Source organism: Priapulus caudatus, unplaced genomic scaffold, assembly GCF_000485595.1.
Source record: "Priapulus caudatus unplaced genomic scaffold, Priapulus_caudatus-5.0.1 Scaffold1298, whole genome shotgun sequence".
Taxonomy (NCBI): Eukaryota; Metazoa; Priapulida; class Priapulimorpha; order Priapulimorphida; family Priapulidae; genus Priapulus; species Priapulus caudatus.
The window spans coordinates 9,733-19,640 of record NW_014578359.1 but is presented as its reverse complement, the minus strand read 5'-3'; the positions used below and the strand labels follow the sequence as shown (position 1 = coordinate 19,640).

The window sequence follows — 9,908 nt, the reverse complement described above, 5'->3', positions numbered from 1 at the left end:
GATGGTACCAGACCTGGTTCGACCACAATTAATCCTGATGGTTCCACTCCATACAACCCTGATGGTACCAGACCTGGTTCAACCACAATCAATCCTGATGGTACGAGACCTGGTTTGACCACAATCAATCCTGATGGTACCAGACCTGGTTCGACCACAATTAATCCTGATGGTTCCACTCCATACAACCCTGATGGTACCAGACCTGGTTCGACCACAATTAATCCTGATGGTTCCACTCCATACAACCCTGATGGTACCAGACCTGGTTCGACCACAATTAATCCTGATGGTTCCACTCCATACAACCCTGATGGTACCAGACCTGGTTCAACCACAATCAACCCTGATGGGTCCAGACCTGGTTCAACTAAAATAAACCCTGATAGTTCCACTGAATTCTACCCTCATGGTACTAGACCTGGTTCCACTCCATTCAACCCTGATGGTTCCAGACCTGGTTCAACCACAATCAATCCTGATGGTTCCACTCCATACAATCTTGATGGTTCTACTTCATACAACCCTGATGGTACTAGACCTGGCTCAACCACAATAAATCCTGATAGGTCCATCCCTGGAGGTATCGGTATTGCAGTGGACACCTTCCACCCATCCTACCGTAACGAGCCAATCTCTGTCAGCATTCTCAGAGTGCTCTTCTACTACCACAAGGACAGGAAGTTTTCGGCCGTCCATCCCAATGGTTATGGCTTCACTCCCGCCCCTCCGTCCACGCTTACGCGCACAGACATTGTCGTATCCATGCCGCCTTCACCTGCCGACACAACCCCGGATGGTAGCGGAGACTCTACTCCAGTCAATCCCCTCCATCCCGCCTTCCAAGGTGTCAACTTGATTCCTGGCGGTGGGCACCCCCAGGAGATGGTGCAGCTAGGGGACTCTAGCACGCTCGTATTCCAGCCTGACTTCAATGTTTCCGCACACGCGGGGCAGCCATATTCCCGTGGAGGTATTTTGTTTTTTTAACGAACGTGTCAGTCTCTCTCTCTCTCTCTCTCTCTCTCTCTTTCTCGCTCTCTCTCTCTCTCTCTCTCTTTCATTCTTTTTCTGTTTAGCTCCTCAACTGTTTTTTGTTCATAATAACACGCTGACCTCCATTGTTTCTTAGTTAATCACCACAGACGCATCCATCGAATCACAACCAACTCATCTGCGACTTCATTTTCAGGTGTTTCTCGCTGGACGCGATGTGATCGCATTAGCGCATTGACGTAGCCAGATGGCCACATCGTAACACATCATGTAGCATGTTATATATTATATATCATGCATCGTGAACAACGTGCTAATATACCGTGCATTTTCATCTTAATAGCATGGGTGTCATCCGTTGTCATCCAGTTAATGGCATCCAGTCATATAACAACTACATTGCCGCAGGCTAATGCGGGAAAATCGTTCCATTGACTGCATTGTTGGATCGCCATTGTTCAGTTCATTGTTTCACAATTGTATTGTTCTTTGTATGGTTACGCATCACCGTTTGTATGTATTGAGTGTATCGTAGTGTATCGTAGCGTATCGTTGTGTATCGAGTGTTTATCGTTAGACAGTCACGACTCTTCATGATGACCATCATTGATATAATTGTTTAACCTGCATATCTAACGTTCGCATGTGTATATCATCAACTGTGATCCATGTTAGTAACTTAGGATCGTCTGTTAACGTTTATCGGTGTCCGATATGTGCATGTTCGAATGATAATGTTACATTAATTCTGTGTATTAGAATTTACACGTATTAATAACTGTTGTATTGTTATAATGATATATTATTATATCGATATATTGACAAATAAGTGATATTGCTATTACAATAACGGTTTCATGATGTGAATTTTTAAGCGTCATGAACAATAAAGAGGAATGGTCTTGAAAAAGAACCATTTCCTATTTAGACTGCTTATATTCAATTTCGAGACGCTTAAATGCAATTACATTCAACGTAACGTGTGCGAGCAAACACCTAATATATCTAACACATATATATATATAAACAAATTTTCTACAAGACTAGCGCGCCGTTATTATATAATATTTTTCAAGTCCGTGGAGGTCTAATCTAGACTCCCAGCATAATTCAGGTATTATAGTCTAATCGACGGAGGTTCGACATTTTCCGTAGGTGACGAGATTTACGGAACCCTTCGTGTCCGACTGTCAGGGCATGTGGCAGTTCCCTCGGCTCGCTGCTCCTTCAACGAAGCGTCGCCATTGCCAGCCTGCAGATACCGCCGCCTCCTGGCGGCTACGATGCAGTCAACGATAGCGTTCGCTTTACGATCAATGCAAACAACCTCGGGCTTCATTGGACGCGGCATCGGCTTCTCTGATGATCGAACGATGGTAGGTTTTACCTTCACGTGCAGAGACAATAGACGTAAGGGCAGGAATGACAGAGAACGCCACGGTTTGGGTTTGTTTGGGAAGACAGCGACCGCACTACTGGAAAAGTTTAGATCTGCCGCGGAGGCAATAGAGGTGGGCCAGAAATGGCGGGGAGGTTGAGCTTGGATTGATTGATGAGAGAGCGACAATAGACGACTGTATAGGCTTTAGAGCTGGTGCGAAGACATAGAGATGGGGGCAGGAATGACAGAGAGCGAAGGGACTGGTTGCATTAGGAGACCTATATATACGCTGAAGATTGATTCTGTTTTGCAGAGCAACTCTGATGTTGTCTACGATGGATCAGCAATAATGGACACGCAACATTGATTGATGGTCAGTACATAACCCTTAATTACCTATCCCCTGATGGATCTATCCCCTGATGAATCTATCCTCTGATGGATCTATCCCCTGATGGATCTATCTCTGATGGATCTATCTCCTGATGGATCTATCCCCTGATGAATCTATCCCCTGATGGATCTATCTTCGATGGATCTATCCCTGATGGATCTATCCCCTGATGAATCTATCCCCTGATGGATCTATCCCCTAATGGATCTATCCCCTGATGGATCTATCCCCTGATGAATCTATCCCCTGATGGATCTATCTTCCGATGGATCTATCCCCTGATGGATCTATCCCCTGATGAATCTATCCCCTGATGGATCTAGCCCCTGATGGATCTATCCCCTGATGGATCTATCCCCTAATGGATCTATCCCCTGATGGATCTATCATCTGGTTATCTATTCCTTGATGGATCTATCCTCTGATAGATCTATCTCCCGAGGGCACCTGATGATTCCCTGGTAAATCTATCCACCTGTTCCCTAAGCAATCATCCTGTTACGGTTCTACACCGTATTTTTCTCTCTCTCTTCCTCCTCACAGCTTCCTGCTCTATTACATGTGCTCTTCTCTCTCTTCCCCCTCACAGCTTCCTGCTCTACTACATGTCCTCTTCTCTGTCTTCCTCCTCACAGCTTCCTGCTCTACTACATGTCTTCTCTCTCTCTCTCTCTCTCTCTCTCTCTCTCTCTCTCTCTCTCTCTATTCCCTCTCACAGCTTCATCCTCTACTACATGTCCTCTTCCCTCTCTTCCCCTTCACAGCTTCCTGCTCTACTACATGTCCTCTTCTCTCTCTTTCCCCTCACAGCGTCCTGCTCTACTACATGTCCTCTTCTCTCTCTTCCCCCTCACAGCTTCCTGCTCTACTACATGTCCTCTTCTCTCTCTTCCCCCTCAAAGCTTCCTGCTCTACTACATGTCCTCTTCTCTCTCTTCCCCCTCACAGCTTTCTGCTCTACTACGGGAGCCCTCTGCAGGACCGCGTCAGTGACGTGACGCTGGCCGCACTCGTCGCTGCGCTGACGGCGTCACGACGCTGCAGTTCTGGCGACGCGCGCGACAGCGGCGACGCTCGACGCGACGCGGCGTTCGCGACGCCGACGACGACTGCCACTACTTCCTGTTCCCAGCACAGCGCCAACGAGTTTGTGGAGTCAACGCGCGACATCCGGAAGCACCTGGCGCCACCCGCCGTCTCCGCTCACCGGATCTGCTGCGAAGTGCATGCGGCGTGAGTAAACCGACGTCGTAGCACGTCGCTTACTCTAGCTCATCGTAGTAGTAGTTGTTTTTGTTGTTTGTTGTTGTTTGTAGTTGTTGTTGTTTTGTAACCTAATTCATAAATAAAACGTATTTTCATTATTAATTTATAGAATTATGTCATCGCTTACGGTGTCACAACCATTTACTATATTTTTCACGCCGAGACATTTAATAGTTGTTGTTGTTGTTGTTGTTGTTGTTGTTGTTGTTGTTGTTGTTTGTGCTGTCGTGCTCGTTGTTGTGTTGCGGTGTGACCAACACGTAGCAGACCGAACTGGCGTACACCCCCTCACGTGATCAGCGTCGGTCATTGCAGACGACGACGGAAGCGCGGGCGGGCGCGCGCCGACGGATTTGGCAATCCGGTCGTACACCAGCGGGAGTGAACGTCGTCCATGCACAGAGCAACGTCACGCTCGGTGGCCACCTACCGACCACTGGCGCCGGCGGCGTCATCTACGTTTCCAATGGCAACGGCGTCAACATCGTCAACACGCCACGGCTTGCCATATGGCGAGCGCAGACTGTGCCAGTACAGCACGCCGGCGCCGATTGACGTGACGGCAGATGGCTGACCTTCGCTTCCAACGGACAGAGTATCGACATCGTAGACGATGGCCCGCGCCAGTGTGCGAAAAATGTGCGCGGCCACATGCCAGTCTTCACTTCCAGCTCCACCCTAGCTATCTCTCTTTCTTCGCTTCTCTTCTCTCTTTCTCTCATTCTCTACCTTTCTCTCTCTTCGCTCTCTCTCTTACCATCTCTACTGCTCTCTCTCTCTCTCTCTCTCTCTTTCTTTCTCTCTCTCTCTCTCTCTCCCTTCTCTCTCTCTCTCTCTCTCTCTCTCTTTCTCTCTCTCTCTCTCTCTCCCTCTCTTTCACGCATTCCATTCTACTACTTAACACATAAATTCGCTGTGGGTTTGCATATCGGATATTAATTCTCTGTTCTTCGTCTGCAGGTGGCGGCTGGTACAGGCACAGGTATAGGTATACAGGTATAGGTACAGGCTGTAGGTACAGGTAGAGGTTGAAACTCTAGCTGTAATCAGCCGAGCTAGCGGAGACTCTGAGATACCGGCGGGAGCCCAACGTTGAGCTGACCTGCGGGTCGTCGCCCACGTCGACAACCTTAACGTAGAAGTCCGCTAGTAGATGTGTGTTGTGTGTGTGTGTGTGTTGTGTGTGTGTGTGTGTGTGTGTGGTGTGCGCTGCGTGCGCTTCGTGTGCGTGCGTGCGTGTGCTGCTGTGCTGTGCCGTCACAATAAGTAACATGAAACAATGATGAACACGTATAAAGACAACAATTAAACATCACATAAACAGAATCAACCCAGCAAGTACGCTCACCAAGTAAACACAAGTAAATGTCAAGTATACACATCAAATCAACACATTAAAACAAACACACGAGTAAACACAAGCAATGTCAAGTACACGTCAAATCAACACACATAAACATCAAGTAAACAACAAACAACGCATGACGACAAACTCCGCCCTCCCCATCACACACACACAAACACACACCACACACACACACACACACACACACACACACACACACACAACACACACAGCACACACACACACACACGCACACGCGCGCGCCGCACACACACACCGCCTCGTCAGCATCCGATCACCATCATCATCATCCTCTTCCGCATCCGCAGGTGATCTGGCTTCACTCGAACGACGGCACGAGTCCGCGCATGCTGACGGCTAACGGAGCGCGGCTGGTCGATGATGCACGCTTCAGCAGCATCGTGACGCGGGTCGGAGCGGGAGCGGACTGTGAGGCTGCGCATCAGGCACATCACGTACGGTGACTCCGGAATGTACACGTGCGAGATACCGACCGTGCCGCCAGTGATGCTGGACGTTTATATACGCGTCATACCCGGTGAGTACTGGCGGTGATGGTGGTGGTGATGGTGTTGTTGTTGTTGTTGTTGTTGTTGTTGTTGTTGTTGCTACTGCTGCTGCTGCTGCTGCTGCTGCTGTTGCTTGTAGCCGTCTTTGTGTTTGTCTTTCGCACGCGCGCTAACTCTTCCTCGCTCTCTGTTTCGCTATCGCTCTCTCTCTCTCTCTGCTCTCTCTCCTCTGCTCTCTCTCTCTCTCTCTCTGTCTGTCTCTCTCTCTCTCTCTGTCTCTCGCTCTCTCCTCTCTCTCCTTCTCTCTGCTCTCTCTCGTTCTCTTCTCGTATCTCGTCGCTGCGCGCGCGCTCTCTCTCTCGTTCTCTCTCCCTCGCTCCTCTCTCTTTCTTTCTCTCTCTCTCTTATCTATCTCTGTCTCGCTTTCTCTCTCTCTCGTTCTCTCTCGCCTCGCTCTCTCTCTCTCGTTTCTTTGCTCTCTCTCTCTCTATCTATCTCTGTCTCGCTCTCTCTCTCTCGTTCTCTCTCTCTCGTTCTCTCTCCCGCGCCGCTCTCTCGTCTCTCTCCTCTCTCTCTCTCTCTCTCTCTCTCTCCTCTCTCTGTCTCGCTCTCTCTCTGTCTCTGCTCTCTCTCTCTCTTCTCTCTCTCTCTCGTTCTCTCTCGTTCTCTCTCGTTCTCTCTCGCCGCGCGCGCTCTCTCTCTCGTTCTCTCTTCCTCCTCTTCTCTCTTTCTTTCTCTCTCTCTCGTATCTATCTCTGTCTCGCTCTCTCTCTCTCTCTCGTTCTCTCTCCTCGCTCTCTCTCTCTTTCTTTCTCTTCTCTCTCTCCTATCTATCTCTGTTCGCTCGTCTCTCTCTTCGTTCTCTCTCGCCGCTCTCTCTGCTCTCTCTCTCTCTCTCTCTCTCTCTCTCTCTCTTTCTGTCCATTTATTTCCACACCTAATTCCCGCTCTCCCTTTACAAGCCGTGCGCTAGCGGCGGTGACATTCGACTATAACTCCAACGTGCGGTTTTACAGGCGATCAGGTTGATAATGAAGGTCAAGGCGAAGGTCGCGCCGCAGGCAGGGGTCAGGGAGTGAGCGGACGCACCACGTTACGCGAACTTCGACAGGGGCGTCAGGATTGGCCAGCCAATCGCGAAGGCCGGACGTCGCGGTTGCAGAAATCTTACCCTGGATTGATCGTCTATGCTAGCAGTAACGGGGGACACCTGGGAAGAAGGTACGCGCTGCAATCAATAATATAGCATACATGTATGTATAAAGTATGACATGAAGAATATATCATATATATTAGAGTATGATTATACGGTATAGGTGCAATTCATGGTCAAGATAAGCTATGTCTCATCGAGACACATGTGGCAGTTAGCACGTGTTAATACGAAGATGTACGGCCTAGATTTCTAATACGATTGTCTATCAACTACATTAACAGTAATAATATACCTATATTATATAATAGATATATATATATATATATATATATATATATTATATACCAATAGCTTATAATACCTAGCTATAAGGTATTATTAGCTCTTGAGCTATAGCTCGTGACTATACTTGTGTCTACATGTTACTAATGCCACCGCTGCCGCTGCTGCTGCCGCTACTGCCCACAGATCCTGCCAGTCCATTCTTCACCGTCTGCATGGGAATGTGGCAGATGCCTGCTCACTGTGAGTTCGACTCCAGGACCCCGAGCATCCCCGAATGTCGCTACCGGGCCATGTGGGCCTACAACGCGCAGAACGACAGCATACGGTTCGGCGTGCAGGCGAAAAACTACGGACTCGACTGGACGGGAATTGGCTTCTCAAGGGACCGTCTCATGGTACGGGGACCGTCTTATGTTAGGAGGGCGTCTCATGTTAGGGGGGGCGTCTTATGTTAGGGGAGCGTCTCATGTTAGGGGGGCGTCTCATGGTAGGGGGAGCGTCTCATGTTAGGGGAGTGTTTCATATTAGGGGAGCGTCTCATGTTAGGGGAGTGTTTTATGGTAGGAGGGCGTCTCATGGTAAGGGCAGTGTTTCATGTTAGGGGAGTGTTTTATGGTAGGGGGGCGTCTTATGGTAAGGGGCGTCTTATGGTAGGGGGGCTTCTCATGGTAGGGGAGTGTTTCATGTTAGGGGAGTGTCTCATGTTAGGGGGGCGTCTTATGGTAGGGGGCGTCTTATGATAAGGGGACCATCTTATGTTAGGGGACGTCTCATGGTGAGGGTAAGTCTTATGATAAGGGGAGTGTCTCCTATTAGGTGGACTGTCTCATGGTAGGGGGCGTCTCATGGTAGGGGTAGTGTCTCATATTAGGTGGATTGTTTCATGGTAGGGGAGAGTTTCTGATGATAGGGTGCTGTGTTGTGAGCGGTTTTACGGTAAATTTCACGATTCGCGGCATGTTTCTTTGGGTATTCGCCATCTTCCTTTAATGTCTGCCATGTTCCTTTGGTGTCCACCATGTTTCTTTGGTATCCGCCATCTTGTCATTGGTATCTGCAATATCTCTTTGGTTTCTGCCATATTTCATCGGTTTCCGCAATGTTTCCTTCGTATCTTTATTTGATATCCACCATTTTTCTGTGACATCCGCCATCTTTCCTTGCTATCCGCCATGTTGATTTACGCGTTATGCGGTGTCTGCTTGCAGCCGGATTCTGACGTCGTGTACGGATGGGTGAGCCCGGAGACAGGCAACGTTACCCTCATTGATGGGTGAGTACACGCGGGGAAAAGATCGCGCCGACATCACGTACCCACCTCTCCCCTCTCCTGCACACAGCTCACGGGAGCGTGTCGATTCGACGTATTGATTTAATGATTACCTATCGATTTTTGTCCAATCTCAGCGATCGTTAAATGTGCATGCTAATGATGACATGCTATTGATAATATAATGATTAGTAATAGTAATAATAATAATTATTATTATTATAATAACAGCAACATTAGCAACAACAACAACAACAACAACAACAACAACAACACAATTACCACTACAAATAATATATTACAAATAATAATAATAATAATAATCATCATCATCATCATAATCATAATTATAATAATGACGACGACGACGACGACGACGACGACGACGACGACGACGACGACGACGACGACGACGACGACGACGGCGACGACGACGACGACTACATGACTAAGACTCACCATCGTCACCGCCGCCATCTTGTATTCACCTCTCTCTCACTCTCTCACCGCGCATGCGCAGGCACTTGGACGGCTACGGACCGCCGCGGCCCGACGTACGGCGTGACGTCACGCGCGTCAGCGGCTCTCTCGTCAACGGCATCACGTCGCTGCAGTTCTGGCGACCTCGCGCGACGGGCGACCGCGACGACGTGCAATTCACGGACGACGACTGTTTCTACTTCCTGTTCCCGTACGACACGAACCGCTACAAGCCTGGAGTGATGCGTCATCGCAGCACGCCGATGGTGTCTGAACAGAGGATCTGTATACGACCGTGCATGATGATGATGATGATGGCAGGTAAGGAAGAGGTGGAGGGGAGGAGGGAAAGAAGGAGGGAGGAGGAGGGAGGAGGGAGAGATGGGAGAAGGAGGGAGAGGGGGAGAGATGGTGTCCGAACAGAGGATCTGTATACGACCGTGCATGATGATGATGATGATGGCAGGTAAGGAAGAGGTGGAGGGGAGGAGGGAAAGAAGGAGGGAGGAGGAGGGAGGAGGGAGAGATGGGAGAAGGATGGAGAGGGGGAGAGATAGTGTCCGAACAGAGGATCTGCATACGACCGTGCATGATGATGTTGATGGCAGGTAAGGAAGAGGTGGAGGGGAGGAGGGAAAGAAGGAGGGAGGAGGAGGGAGGAGGGAGAGATGGGAGAAGGATGGAGAGGGGGAGAGATAGTGTCCGAACAGAGGATCTGCATACGACCGTGCATGATGATGTTGATGGCAGGTAAGGAAGAGGAAGGTGAGGAGGGGAGGAGGGGAAGGAGGAGGGAGAGGGGGAG

The 9,908-nt window shown here is 49.2% G+C and overlaps 2 protein-coding genes and 1 long non-coding RNA gene across 3 annotated transcripts in view; all 3 read left to right on the top strand.

The window, feature by feature from the left end:
* The window catches only part of LOC106816140 (salivary glue protein Sgs-3-like), a 3,610-nt gene extending 2,179 nt beyond the window's left edge, over positions 1 to 1,431 (top strand). Inside the window, exons 2-3 of the mRNA XM_014820695.1 lie at positions 12 to 973; positions 1,340 to 1,431. Coding sequence (XP_014676181.1) covers positions 12 to 973; positions 1,340 to 1,431 — 1,054 coding nt within the window. The remainder of the gene's footprint in view (positions 1 to 11; positions 974 to 1,339) is intronic.
* Positions 1,432 to 5,128: 3,697 nt separating this feature from the next.
* Positions 5,129 to 6,987, top strand: LOC106816147. Its single transcript, XR_001394840.1, has 3 exons — positions 5,129 to 5,172; positions 5,712 to 5,941; positions 6,929 to 6,987. It is a non-coding gene; the product is annotated as an uncharacterized LOC106816147 (long non-coding RNA).
* A 119-nt stretch (positions 6,988 to 7,106) lies between these two features.
* Positions 7,107 to 9,908, top strand: part of LOC106816139 — a 3,869-nt gene continuing 1,067 nt past the window's right edge. The window contains exons 1-4 of the mRNA XM_014820694.1: positions 7,107 to 7,133; positions 7,537 to 7,748; positions 8,562 to 8,626; positions 9,144 to 9,420. Of these exons, the coding sequence (XP_014676180.1) occupies positions 7,566 to 7,748; positions 8,562 to 8,626; positions 9,144 to 9,420 (525 nt within the window). The 5' untranslated portion in view covers positions 7,107 to 7,133; positions 7,537 to 7,565. The remainder of the gene's footprint in view (positions 7,134 to 7,536; positions 7,749 to 8,561; positions 8,627 to 9,143; positions 9,421 to 9,908) is intronic.